The 14348-nt window shown below is 39.4% G+C and overlaps 1 protein-coding gene across 2 annotated transcripts in view; it reads left to right on the top strand.

The window, feature by feature from the left end:
- Positions 1–14348, top strand: part of SLC12A4 (solute carrier family 12 member 4) — a 46171-nt gene that overhangs the window by 17318 nt on the left and 14505 nt on the right. For both annotated transcript variants that reach the window (XM_005526348.3, XM_014255487.2), the window contains 7 exons: positions 2763–2857; positions 4120–4251; positions 10013–10159; positions 10740–10794; positions 11130–11260; positions 11660–11901; positions 13641–13855. In XM_005526348.3, the coding sequence (XP_005526405.2) occupies positions 2763–2857; positions 4120–4251; positions 10013–10159; positions 10740–10794; positions 11130–11260; positions 11660–11901; positions 13641–13855 (1017 nt within the window). The remainder of the gene's footprint in view (positions 1–2762; positions 2858–4119; positions 4252–10012; positions 10160–10739; positions 10795–11129; positions 11261–11659; positions 11902–13640; positions 13856–14348) is intronic.

Raw genomic sequence — 14348 nt, forward strand, 5'->3', positions numbered from 1 at the left:
CAGTCATTAGTTCTACTGAATTTTCTATTCAGTTTGGGCTTCCTGTGTGCAGGATAGTGTATAAAACCAGCATGCCAAGGGGTCACATTTGGAAGGAAAGTCTAATGGGCAGGGTCTGAGTGATGCTTGAACATATACATGGAGAATAAGAGAGAAGATGGAAACTTTTTATAGAGAGAGAGAAGTGTTCTGAACAGACCGATTGTGAAAAATTCTCTGGTGTTAAAATGAAGATGTAGCTAAAAAATAACATCAGTTAAGTTGAAGATTCATCTTAAGTCACTGGTCTTTGTCAGGCTCAGGGAGATATTATGAAGTAATCTTTCTTAACTAAGGAGAGGTTATGTGGATTGCAGTAACAAGGAAAAATCATGGAAAATTTTTAAACAAGATGATAATTCTTTTGCCCTTTCTTTTAAAAGAGCAAAAGAATTATCTTGTTTAAAAAACTGAGATTGAATGTATCTTGGTAACAGCGGGATTTTGTACATAAAACAGTTGAGAGTTTCTCTAAGTGTTACAAGTAAAAGAACACCCATTATATTGACTTGGTATGGTTCCTGATGGAAGGAGGAAAACTAAGACAGCAAAGAATTGCTTTAAAAATCACTCAGTGATAAACAAAACCAAAACAGCAGGCTGATAATTCAAACATTCAGTCACCACAGCCAGTGTATAGGATTTCCTATATAGTGTTTATAGGATTTGAGGAAACAAAGCACAGTTGTTCATCACCTTGCTGTGTTTGGTAAGTGTAATGGAGAAGATACTGCAGAGACCAGAGTCTTGAAGAATCAAGCAGACAGTATTTCTACTGATGTCATAATTTGCACCATCATTTGTGTCCAATTTAGTGAGTAAAAGGTATATGGTAGATAACTCCATTTCCTCAGCAAAAATTGTAAATGTACTTTAACCACAACAGGATGGGGGTACTGCAGCACACACTGCAGCAAAATTGATCTGGTATATTCCAGTGTGGGCATAACAAATACAGCAAGCAAGCAGTTTTTGCAGATTTTAACCTTTGCTAAAGTAGATAACTGTTTGATTTCGATGCTGTCATTAAGCTTACTGATGTTTTTCTAGTAATGTAAAACATTCTACAATTACAGCAAAGTGAGCCTCTCTTATGTGTAGGTGGGGTCAGCAAATAAGCTGAGCTGCCTTGTTCAAGGCAGCTGCTCATTACCATTTTGGGGTTAGTTGTCAGAGCTGTGAGAAAGGCAGTAGGCACATAAACACAATAGGCTGCTCTTTTCATATATTTTTGGTCAGCTAAATATTTACTTACAGAAGCTTAAAAATCTCTCTGTTCTTTGTGAATATTGTTTTTCCAACAGTTTTGTGCAAAGCACCTGTCAGCAATTTCCAGAAAATTGTGCTGCTTTCCATGCATGCCTTCCCCTCAGTAAGAGTAGGACTGAATGTTCTCATAATTTTTTGGCTTATAACAATTACTTTTGTAACAGTTCCGTTTGTGCTGATCACTGTGTGTAGGGGAGCACTCTTCTCTTTGCCTGTTGGGTTCGTTTTGTGAGTTAATTCAAATTTCAAAATGCAGAGAGATTTTAATTTGGATTATTTTAAAATAATTTAGTGTAGCCTTATTGAATTGATTACTGTAATCATTGAAAAGATGAACCTAAAAATCCAGCTGTCTAATGTCTTGCTTTTGGTGTGTTCAGTGTACAATATTTAAACTTGCAGTATTTTCATTTGAGATAATAATGTCTTTTTCTTTAATTTTTAATTTCTGTAGTGGTTACATCTTTTGTAAACAGAAAAAGATATTCCTTGGATTAATCCTTTCTTAAGGAGATACTCTTGGAAATCACTCATTTGTATTGGCTGAGAGAGCAGGGAGTGAAGAGGTACAGGCAAAAGAAAAGAATTTTTGTTTGTTGAGCAGAGGGTAATGGGAGTTATAGGTCCAAGAACTTCTTTTGAAGATGGAAATCAATTTAATTTTTTTTTCCCCCTCAGAGGTTGTTTTAAACTATAGTGGCCTTGGTTTTTTGTTTTTTTTTTTTCCTTTTTTTTTTGTTATTACTTGCTACAAAAAGCTCTACTGATCTTCCATCTCTTTTTTTTTTTTTTTTTAAACATTGTTCATTGCATATGGGAATGCTCTGGTTTTAATGTACCTGATATTAGGTTTTAATTTAGAAGAGGAGCCTGAAGAATGCACAGCTTAAGTGTTCAAAACACTGAGGGTAAAAGCATTAGGATGTTGAATGGGATTAGTGGGCACAGTGAATAACAAAAAACATTTAAGAACTAAAAAGGTGCTTTGGGGATTGTTTACCTGTATTGTCATGACAGAATCTCATCTTTGAAGTGTTCAGTCTTACTAACTGTATCTAACTGGGTTGGACATGCAGCTCAGAGGTTGCTGTTACCATTAGTAGTGATTTCTAAATGCACAGGAGCTGTCCCAGTGCTTGTCACTGTTCTTCTGTGTAAGAAACAGGTACAGAAGTGAGCATGAGAGAATAAAGGCACATATAACATTGTAGCTGTGACCCTAGTCATAGATTTACTTTGAGGTGACTTTTTATTTTGTTTTAATGAAGCAGAGGAGTATAAATAGAAATAACTCTGCCTTGAGAGTAACACCTTTGATATTGCTAACATTGTATGACTCAAGATACTAAAAAGAAACATATTCAGTTAACCAAATGAGTTTATTCCCTATGGATTCTTCAAGGTTACAGTCTTATTCTCTGCTTATCAAAACGTGCTTTTTTTTTTCTTCACAGGTCATGGCAACCATAAAGAAAACAGTCCTTTCCTGAACAGTTCAGAAGCTGGCAAGGGAGGTGATTACTATGACAGAAATCTGGCCTTGTTTGAGGTAATTTCTAGCTGTTTTTTGTATTTCTAATGTGATTTGTGATCATCCATGATGGGAGGGATGGAGCACATCTTTCTCCCCCAGATACCTTTTTGTGGGTGTCCATCTGTTGTCGGGGTACAGCAGGCAGAGAGATCCTGTGTGTGACAGAGCTCAGGTGTGAGACAGCTGGGTCTGTGAGGCAGAGTTATAATTCTGTATATCTGTATAGCTGTATCCAGCTGGAAGTGAGGAGGGGCAGACACTCCTGCTGAAGGCCTTTTCCACAGGCACAGGACCACACCAGGTGTGCAGGCTCTTCTGTGGGACTTAGCCAGAGGGAGGATCCATCAGGACACCAGAGGCCATGCTCCATCCTGAACAGGAGGTGCATGTTGTCTCAGCCTCTTTCTGGAAGGAACTGTAATCAGGTTTTGTGCTTGGCTCATGTCATCCCTGTAGGAATGACCCCATTTGGGGTCAGTTTCTGCATCATGGACAAAGCACATAATGCCACTGATCCCACCAGAAACTGTTCAAGGTGATACCTAAAGATACGATAAAGCTGCAGACAGTGAAATCTTTGTCAATTGTTTTTTATTTCCTGCGTGGAAAGTTGTTTCTCTTTACCATGCATTCCTTATTGTGCTATCAGACATGCAAGACTTTAATTTCAAAGAGAAAGGAAATGATTTTATTCTGGGACTTTTTTCATCCCCCCTACCCCCAAAGCAGAAACAGAAATTGGGTGGGATGAGTATAAAGGTGGGAGGCCCTCTGTACATGTGAGGATTTTGTCTAGATCCACATGAATTAGATAACATAGTTTGGAAAATGTAATAAAATCATCAGAGTGCATTCATGTCTACAATGAACAGAGTTTAATTACTAAAACTCTGATTTGTTTGGCAGCTTGACCTTTTTAAAAGTATATCTGTTGATGTAAGTTGACATTAGAGATACATGCAAGATACACATTCATTTTCTCACAGTTCTAAGGCTCAGACTTCTTCATTGCTGTAATTATGCTTTTCAGCACCTAAGGAGAATGATTCACATGGTGCAGACATTTTGGCATGGCCTTTTCCTATCAGAGTTGCCCTGCTTTCAGAAAATTAAAATCTGTCATCAGTGGTTCAGGCACAGTGAAATACTCAGTCATTTCCTGGATGATTTTCCTGGTGTGGTCCCTGGTAGCCTCAGGCATGCCCAGGAAGGCGTGATCCCTGACTCTTCAGAAATGCTGTGAACTGCAGAAGTTGACTTGTTGTCTTCTTCCACAGGAAGAACTTGATATACGACCAAAAGTGTCATCTCTGCTTGGCAAGTTGGTCAACTACACAAATCTTACTCAAGGTGTCAAGGAACATGAAGAAGCAGAAAGTACTGATGGATCGAAGAAGAAAGTATCAAAAGTAAGTAAAGATTCTCTCCATGGCCACGACTGATGAATGAGATGATTCCCTGTGTGATTTTTGGGGAGCTGGCCTCCCTTCTGCTTTTTCTTAACCTCTCTCAGGAGCCATGACAATGTTGCAGAGAAATGACATAGAACCTGTAGGGAGCCAGGTGTTACCAGAGAATTGGGGCAGATGTGGTGGTTAAAACTGCGGTGTAATTCCTTATGCTTGGTGTGCATTTAGCTAAGAACGGAACAGGTTTTTAGTGGGATACAAATAAAAACTAAATTCCACAGCTTTTTCCCAGTGCTGTTTTAGCTGCCCAGTGGTATCTGACACACCCCTACAAGCCAGGTAGGTAATGACACAGGGATTGTAGGAGACAACACCCATCTAGAGTGGTGGGTGGAGGTCAGATTGGGCACCCTGGGGCAGCTCAGGAACCATTCCTGTGTCAGGCACTTAGGCAACTGAACTCTGCCCCAAAGCATCTGCGTTTAGATGGCTGGCCCATGGGGCTGGCCCTGGAATGACTGCAGCAGGTGAGGTTTGGTTATTGGTAGCTGATTTCTATCAGGAGGGCAGTGTTTAACTGCTCCTCTCGCCTCTGGCAGAGCCGCAGGTGCTTTGGTTACTGCTGCACCTGGTGTGGTTGCATTGTATGGCTTGCAGGCCTGTCAGCTTGTTTACAAGTTCTGTCAAAAGAAAGATTTCCAAAAAAGCTAAGATAGCACTTGAATTCTGCAGGTTTTATAGCACTGCCCTACAAAGTTTAAGCCATTTCAGAAAGAGATGGCAGTGATATTGTTGCAAACCAGTACCTCTCAAGCAGCATGCATGTTACCCCATGCTGAATGCCCTTACTTACACTCCAGTTCCTTACTCTGCAGTTTTACACTGGGAATTACAAAGTTGTTTTGTCAACGTGAAGCTTAAAATTCAATTTTATTTGAGACCACATGCACTAAAAGTGCTGCAATATTGTGGTTAATGTGACATCATGACAGGACTGAGCTAAGGTCATTTGGATGAAGTAGCTGCATTCTGGTCCTATAAGCTGACATTAAAAAAGTAATTTAAACATTTTAATTATGATTTTCTTTTGTGTGGTATTTGTTATTATACTAATGGTTGAGTCTTGTCCAAAGCTTTTACCTTCACATTATTAATAAGGAATGTCAGCTGCATCTCTGTTTTAGCATGCTTTTGGTAGGAATGATGTCAGGTATCAGCTGCTAATATGGTATTATTGCATGATGTAAAATAATTTTCATCCTTTTGCTATCAGAAGCAGATTGATTATTTCCCTGACAAAAGTAGAATGGTGGAGGATACAATAGACACAGTTGTTGTGATTTTGAGGAAGTTCTGATCACTTTTGCTCTTTATTTCCTTCTTAATTACCTGACCAGAATACCAAGGTAAGATGCAGAGCAATCTGGAAGATAGTCCCTTGCTTCCCTGATGGAAAAAGAATTGGGAGAATTTGGCAATGGGACTATAGTATACAGTTGGTTAAAGCAAATGTATATAGAACTTCACAAGATAAAAATGGCAGGCACAAATACCAGAAAACTGAGAACTTGTCTTGAATCCCTGGCAGAGTACCATGCATGGTGTGGTGTTAATATTTCTACATTTAGGTATGATTCATACTTGCATATTTTCAAGCTGTTTACTGCCATTAAAAAGGACTATTATCTTTATTAAAGCTTTGTTTCTATGGCAAAATGGAGTTCAGATTTAATAACTGTGTTTTCCTGAATTATGCTTTCCCATGTCCCAAAAATGTGTGTTCACAGACTTCTCAGATGTTTTTTGTAGAATGGGTTTGGTGACCTTTCCAAAAGTGACAGTATCATGCTGTATTAATATCTCAGTGTTTCCTGTGTAAACACTGCAGTTTCCTTAGGCGAACCTTTGTCTGCATGTCTGTCTCTGGGATAAATCACATCAGCTGCAATATCATAACTGCAGGTTGAATTTCTTCTCCCTCTCTTGCCATGAGCAATATAAAATTTTAAACATCATGCAGAATATAAGACGACGGAAAGCCTTGGCCACTAATTATAACCATTAAACCCAGGAAATTTAAAAGCAGTAACTGGACAAGGGTATGGATTGAAGGTATTCAAAAACAGTACAAAGGGGATTCTTCTGCATACTTCTTTTTAATCATCTTTGAAGTATAAATCACTGTGCTGCTGTTAACTTATCCTTCCCATTTGAGCATGGGGACAGAAGTCTGGCAGTCCATTCCAGCACCAGCAGGTCTGCTCTAAGTGGATAAACCTCTGTTAGCCCACCCATTGGAGAGTGCTGCACTGGGTGTGCTCAGCTGGGTGACAAAGAGTGACCTGCCTGTCTCTTGCTGGCACTGGCATCTCATAGGCAAGAGCTGGAGCAAGGCAGATGAGCAGGCTCTAGATCTGATACTTAAAAAGGAACTGAGGAAAGCAACCCTTTCAATAAGTAATTCTCTGAGCAGGTAATACAGATCTCTCAGTGAGGACCTTTTGGGATCTAGCACAGCCCTGCCTGCCAAATCATATCCTTTCAAATTCATTTCATTTCAGTGCAAGACATCTTAATATGAACATACTATCTTGTTTCAGCAGCCCCACTAAATACTTTTGGTAGTAGCATTCTCTTTTAAGTACACATCAGGTAAAATTGACACAACTCCAATGTAATAAGGTAGAAATTGGGTTGCTTTTTCTTTTCTAAGTACAGTCTTGCAATAAAGCTATAGAAATATCCCTTTCTTCTGCTGGAAAAAATGAAATAAACTGTTGTAGTTCATGTATCTTTAACAAAGCAGTTCATTTCTGTGCTGCTGTCTGTCCTCATGCTGCAGAGCAGCCGTGAGAGCTGTCGTTGCTGATCAATGTCCCTCAGCCCTGCAGCCAAGTGCTTTAATAACCCATCACACTGGCACAATGGAAATAGTGTCCTTCAGACTCAGATCAATATTTACATAAATTATGTGTCTGCAGCTGATGAGAGTGAGCAGAAACATGATCTGCATCACTGAAATTGAGACTATTTTCGAGATTTTTCTGTCCCTTCTTGGTTGTTCTAAAATGGTGTTCTTCAAAATGTCTCTCTTTTATTTCCTTTACACACAGCACAGGGTGTTACATTTTTTCATGTGGGTGCTGTTGAGCATAATAATACCCTTGTTTCAGGTCACATTCTGTTGAAACTTCAGCACTGATTTAGTATCACTTAGTGATGATTAGAAGCTATAAAAAAGGATCAAGTCACTGTAGATTACTGGTGTTAAATATTTCTGTGAACAAGCTGGTTCAAGTAATACTTGTAAATCATTCTTGTGAATATTTTTTTTTTTTTTGGGGATAAGATAATCCAGGCTGAGCTCTTATGCCTGAAATACACTTAGTAATACTTGCTTGGGCAGACACTTGGGCATTTCCTAGGCTGCTCTGCTCTGCAGTGGCCTCACAAGTGTACAACTAATGCACAATTTCTCTTCCTTTGTGGTTGAAGCGAGCTTGTAACTTGATAGGCTTAAGAGACCACTTAGGAGGGAGGGGGAGAAGGTGATGGAACAGAGGAGCAAAGCTGCAGGGACCACATAGGGCAGAAGACAGGAAAGACCTGAGCTAATTCTATGCAAAGGAAGCAGGTGTTGGGAGGTGTGTAAAGGCAGGCTGAAATCTCACCTGCTTTTGTAGTGTGTGGAGGACTGTCACGTAGGAAACACAATAACCATGGTCCATTTACTTCTCCTGTGTAGGAGCAACAGGATGGGCTTCTTTCCCTTTCCCAGATGCCAGTTTTGACAAACTCTTTGACTCCTTTGCCCTGAGATACCCACACACCTGATAAATTCACTTGATGGATTCAGAGATGTGAGGGGGGGACTGATGGATGAATGGTCAGATAAATGATGATAAAATTATGTGGAATGTATCCTTGAGTGGCAAAGTGTGCATTAATGTGACAGTGGGAAGCCCCTGTGCTGGGCAATATCTGCCCAGTGCTGGCAAGTATTTAGTCCTTTCTGAGTTTAATTTTATGGGGTTAAACACACAGTGTGAATCAGATGAAAGTGTTGGAATCAAAAGTATCTACACCTTCCCTTCCTTGAGGAAACAAATACAATATAAATAATACTCCATTAAGATCTTCCTCAATTATAGCACTGGAATAACTTAATAAAAAGTCCTTACCTTGCCCTGATCAGGACACTTATGTAGTAAGTGACATTTCTGTTACTGTCAGACAGCTGAGGAGCAGCTCTGGCCCCTGCTTGCAGGTCTCATAGGGTAACTTTGCTCCAAACCATCAGCACACGATTCTGTCACCCGCTTTCTTTCGGGAGGCTCACCTGAGCTCTAGTGTGTATGAGAAAAGTCTGGTTGACTTGTTTCAGCTTCAGTCACACAGGGAATTCAAAGCTGACTTCAAAAAATTCAGTCAGCAACTCCTGGCACTTCTAACGAAGAACAGCTCAGATCATGTTCTTGGGCACAGTTTTGTTTCATGTCTGGCAGGGCAGGTTTCCAATGCAGATGAGGAAATTCTGGATTGTAACATGTAATTGCAAGTTGAAGCACAAAATTTCTTGGTTGTTTTTGCCCTGGTGATCTTACAAACATGTCATTCTTTAAGGATTTTGTTTTGTGTAGTGAAGTATACTCATGAATTAACTTATGTAAAGTTTTTGGCACACATTTTATTGCTTGTCTCACATACTGTTGCTTTGGGTTCATGACTTCATTTGTCTATAAAGGTGCTATTTATTTTTGCATGTAGTTAATGCTGTGTGGGGTCAAATGTGAACAAGTTTTGTCATCTCCCTTTAATATCCTCATTTGAACGATTGTTCAAGGACTTCTTTAAATGCTATCTAATGTGTTTTGGAATTCATGTTTATTTATAGAAAGGAGTATGAAAAGGGATGAGCCTTTCAGAAGTGGCACACTCTATTCCCCCTGTGTTTTGGAATTCAGTATAATTTTAAATGCAAAAGGAAACTTTAAAAAGAAGAAGCAATGAAATGTCTTGGCAGGAAGCCACAGAGATTTGGGACTCTGAAATGCTGCTGGTGCCAGGTGTTCCAATGCAACAAGCATTTTTATATTTCTTGGAATAAAGCCCTTGCCAGTGGCACTTTGATGCCATTATTTTGGATGATTATTCTGCAGGATGCTCTGTTGAAGGCCAGTCATCTGCAGTTCCTGTGAAGTCACATAACTTGTGTTTTCTCAGTCTCTGTCAAAAGTAATTCAAAGTCTGATGCTGACATTGAACTTAAGAAAGGGTAGAACCATTAGTTTTATATGGAATATATAAAATGGAAGAAAATACATTATCCACATCTCCAGATTGCTTCCAAATCTTTTCTAGTTGTAGCATGACAAAAGTATGTTTTTCTTGAACCCAACTTGTGAACTCTGGGCAGTAGGGTAAGGATCTACCTTACTTGGGGTCTGCAGCATACAACACATTTAATACAAAAATTCTATGGGTCTACAAAACACCAAATATATCTTCTGTTGTTACTAGCCAGTGTTAAATACTGAGGATAATTACTTCATTATATGGCAGAGTGAGCATTTTGTTCAGAAATTCGTGATTTTGGAGTTCATGTTATGTTTTGTGTAAGTCCAGCACAACAGTATTTGAGTGTATGTACCTTAGATTTCCCAGGTTTCTACCCTTTAAAAAACTGAACTTCAAGGCCTTTTTGGTTATCTCTGCTTTGAATAATTTCAGTTAATGAATATCAACTTCTTTTTTTTTCCAGTCACCCAGCATGGGCACCCTGATGGGGGTGTATTTGCCATGCATGCAGAATATCTTTGGGGTTATTCTCTTCCTTCGGCTGACTTGGATGGTTGGAATGGCTGGAGTTCTTCAGTCCTTCCTGATTGTATTGCTTTGCTGCTGTTGTGTAAGTACTTAGGTACAACAGTGCATGTGACATAACCTCTGTGAAACTACTGAGAAACCTGGGGAGGCAGCATTGTAGGTGCTTGTGTAAAGAAAAGTCAGATTTAAGCCAGGCACCTTAGCCATGTTTGTAGCTGCAGAACTTTTTTTTTTTTTTTTTTTTTTTTATTGTTACTTCTAAACTGGCAAACTGTAGTGTAAATAGAGTCTTACATACAGTGTTTGTTCAGCAAACAGCTGTTTTCCATGCCTGCCCCAGGTGAGGGCTGCCTGCTTTGCTGGACCAGCCTTGGTTGGAATCACAGCTCTGCAGATTGAGGAACACCTGTGTTCTCTTATCTTGCTTTGTCTGCAGACACCCTCTGTTTGACCTGATAGAACAGGGGCCATCCCTCAAACAGAAGTCTCAACAGCTCAGTGATTAAATTCCTGCTGTCCTTGTTTTCTTTGAGATAATGACAGGCAGAATAAATAGAAATACTGTATCGTATATGCAGTGGCAGCTTTATTTTATCAAGAAATAAGTTATGTTTTAAAAAATGTTGTTGACACAATTGCTTCCTGTTCCCTGCTTTCCACAGACTATGTTGACAACCATATCAATGAGTGCAATTGCCACTAACGGTGTTGTTCCAGGTAAGTGTAGTTAACAAATGTCTCCATTCTGTTAAAAAGGTAAAAAAGAAACCAAAAGCTAAGTTGCTATGAGATGTTAACATGGATTTATTCTAGAGAAATTTGCTTAATCTGGAATACAAAGCCTGAATTCATATCTAGTGTTTTTTCTTGTTATTGATCAGGCTAAAGATCAATTTCTTTGGTTTTAACCCGTGTGCTAGGAAGTAAGATACTTCAGTTGAACCTCAATATAGCAGATACACTGTATATAATTATTTTGTATTGCTTTTGTGAATATTTAAACATTTATAGCAATAAATTATAATTCTACTCTCACTTTTCTCGTTTCACAGCTGGTGGCTCCTATTTCATGATATCTAGGTCATTGGGCCCAGAGTTTGGTGGAGCTGTAGGGCTGTGTTTTTATTTGGGAACAACATTTGCAGGAGCCATGTATATCCTTGGTGCCATTGAGATTTTATTGGTGAGTAGTACCAGAGTGTAATCCTGCTTTAAAGACAACCTATAGAAAGTACCCCAGTATTCTTGTCCCATGTTTGCATACACATTTACAGGAAGAGACTGGAAGGTCTCCAGTTCTTTACCTCTAGTGCTTCCCTTTGGAAGCTGCACACTCTGAGTATGCAGCCTGGGAGCTCTTCTGACAACACACATGGATGTATGACTTCATCCAAGACTTGTGTTCATCTGATAAAGTTGGCTCAGTTCTGCTGCTACCTCTTGATTTTTCTTGTAAAAGATTCCCAGTGAAGAGCACGCTGCAGAGCGCAAAGCGATTTACATTTCTAGTACAGGCACACAGTCCCAGACAGCATTCTGTGCTGGTGTTCCTCCAGCTCACTTTTGCTTTCTCCTGTTTCAGACATACATTGTGCCACAAGCAGCAATTTTCCATCCATCTGGTGCCCACGATGCCTCCAGTGCCATGCTGAACAACATGAGGGTGTATGGCACCGTGTTCCTCATCCTGATGGCAGTGGTGGTGTTCGTAGGTGTGAAATATGTGAACAAATTTGCTTCCCTCTTCTTGGCCTGTGTAGTAATATCCATCCTGTCCATTTATGCTGGAGCTATCAAGTCCATCTTCGATCCACCTGAATTTCCGTGAGTAATATTTCTGGATGGGGGTTGTAGTTTTGCCTGTGAGTCTGGAAGTTGGGCTTCCAATATTTTTAGCTGTGTATAATGACAGTGTGCAGAGGTCGTGGAACTGAAGTTTCTTAGGCTAAAATGAACATATTACTACACTTCTGGAACTGTTTTGGTCAAAGGAAGTCTCATGGTGAGGTTGATGGAGGCTGACATTGCTCTGCTTGCTGCAAAGCCAATCCAGTCTCTTGGCTTGCAGCTGGTGGGATGTGAGTGATGCTATTGCTGGGTTATTTGTGCAGTTCTTAGGGAGCAGTTTGGCAGGTCCCTTTTCCCCAGGCCAGTCAGACACCACACTGCCTTCGTGGCTGGAAATTCGTGGTGTGGTCAGCTCCTTGCTGAGAAACTGGGCACCTTTTGGGAGTGTAGTGTGGGGCTGTGTGAGGCTCCAGAAGAGCTTTCCCTGCTCTGTGAGGAGCCTGCTCTGGACCCAGCACAAGCTCCTTGGATGTTGTGAGCTGAACATGGAATCAGCTTCTTGAACTCGGAGCTGGAGCTGCAATAATGTGGATGTATGTGTTTTACCAGGAATGCAAACTGTATTTTCTGATACTACTGACAAGAGATGAATGGAATGGAAATAGAGTTGGATTTGCATGATTATTCACATCTTGAAATGCTTTGACCATAACTAAGTACTTGCAGCCCTCAAGTGTTCCATTTGGGTATTTAAAGCCCAGTGATTATAGTGTTTTACAACAGTGAAGGTTTACAGCAGTAAAACAATGTCTCTACACCCCCCTCATTATCTCTTAGATGGTGAATGTTTTCCCTGTCTTTCTTCTTGGATTGTATTCCTCTTTCTTTTTTTCTGAAGTAACAAGATAAATTATTTTTAATTTTGTAGGGGAAAGCTTCTGGGAAGTTACAGTTTGCAAGCTTGCAAACCTGTCATTTTCTTTGCAAAAAGAAACCCTGTGTCTTCCATTTTCCCGTCTTCAGTGATCAATAAGACCTGTTAAACAAAGTGGAATTAAAATTAAAGTGGAAGAAATATTATTTTCCTGTGGGTGCTTTCTGACAGTGGGGAGAAAAGCTGAATGAACTTTTAGTAGTAGGAAGCTGTTAACATTACATCACTGTCTTGTGGAATTGTCTTTGGACACAAAGACAATTAATTAAATAAAAATTTTTCAGTGCTGAAATAAATGATTGTGATTAGATGAAATGCTACAGGCAGTGGAGGATTTTAGCTATGAAGCACAGTATCTGCTGACAAGAAGAACCTTTCCTTGTGATTTTAATGTATGTTCCTAATTCTGAATCTAAAATGTCTGTATTGCAATTCAATTGTTGTAGTATAGAAACTGGGTTAATGACATTCTAAATATCTTTAGATATTCTAAATATCTAGTAATTTGAATTCTAGTACTCTTCACATTTCTTCCACTCCAGTAGTTCTGTTTAATAAAAAAAAGAAACCAACCCAAACAACAAAAAACCAAAAATTGTCCTAACTGTTCTCTTTTATTGTTTAAGATAAGTCAATCAAATTCCATAAATCAAAAAATTCCTTAAAGGGAACAGGTACAGTCTTTGTCATGCTGCAGCCATCCTTTTGAAGGAGAGAAATGATGTAGCACAGTGGAGCCACTTGAAGTTTCCACATGATATAAAAGAATAAATATGAGCAAGTGTGGATTTCATTTTCCCAGTAATATCCATTAACTCTGGTGTTCATGTTTCCCTTCCAGGATTTGCATGTTGGGCAACAGGACTCTGTCAAGAGATCAGTTTGATGTTTGTGCCAAAACTGTAGTTAAGGATAACATAACTGTGGCTTCTAAGCTTTGGGAGCTCTTCTGCCACAGCACAAACTTAACCACCGAACACTGTGATGAATATTTCCTAATGAACAATGTCTCAGAGATAGCAGGAATTCCAGGAGCTGCTAGTGGCATTTTAATAGGTATGGTAGAACTTTTTTTTTTTTTTTCCCTTTAAAGAGGAGTCATGCTGAGCAGCTGAAATGGGTCAAACTCTTCCCTGCTGGTTAAGAAAAAAGGAATGAAGAAATGTAATTACAGTGAAGAAAATTATCTTCAATAAAGAAAGTCCAGTCTTATTACCTTTAAAAAGATGAAATGGGACTTTTGTCCTGATACAGTACTTGTCTCCTGTAAAATTTATTAAATTTCCCTTGTTCATCTCATAACTTCAGCATGAAGTCAGCTGTAATTTTAAATTATACTAGCATGAATAAGTTATTAAAATTTTTCAGAGCTCTGTAGTGACAGCTCTCTACTTCAGGCAGGTTAAGATTATGCCCTGAAAGATAAGAGTACCTGTATAGAAATAGTGTGTCTCCTTTGCCCACTCCTGAATAAAGTATAACTGAAAAGTGTTCGTTATTGAAATGAACACCAGAGTGCAGCTGCTTTGTGCAGGTGCTGAGTGCTGAA

The sequence above is a fragment of the Pseudopodoces humilis genome, chromosome 14 (genome assembly GCF_049639895.1).
Source record: "Pseudopodoces humilis isolate 2021_Gansu_Grassland_sample_001 chromosome 14, ASM4963989v1, whole genome shotgun sequence".
In the NCBI taxonomy this organism is placed as follows: Eukaryota; Metazoa; Chordata; class Aves; order Passeriformes; family Paridae; genus Pseudopodoces; species Pseudopodoces humilis.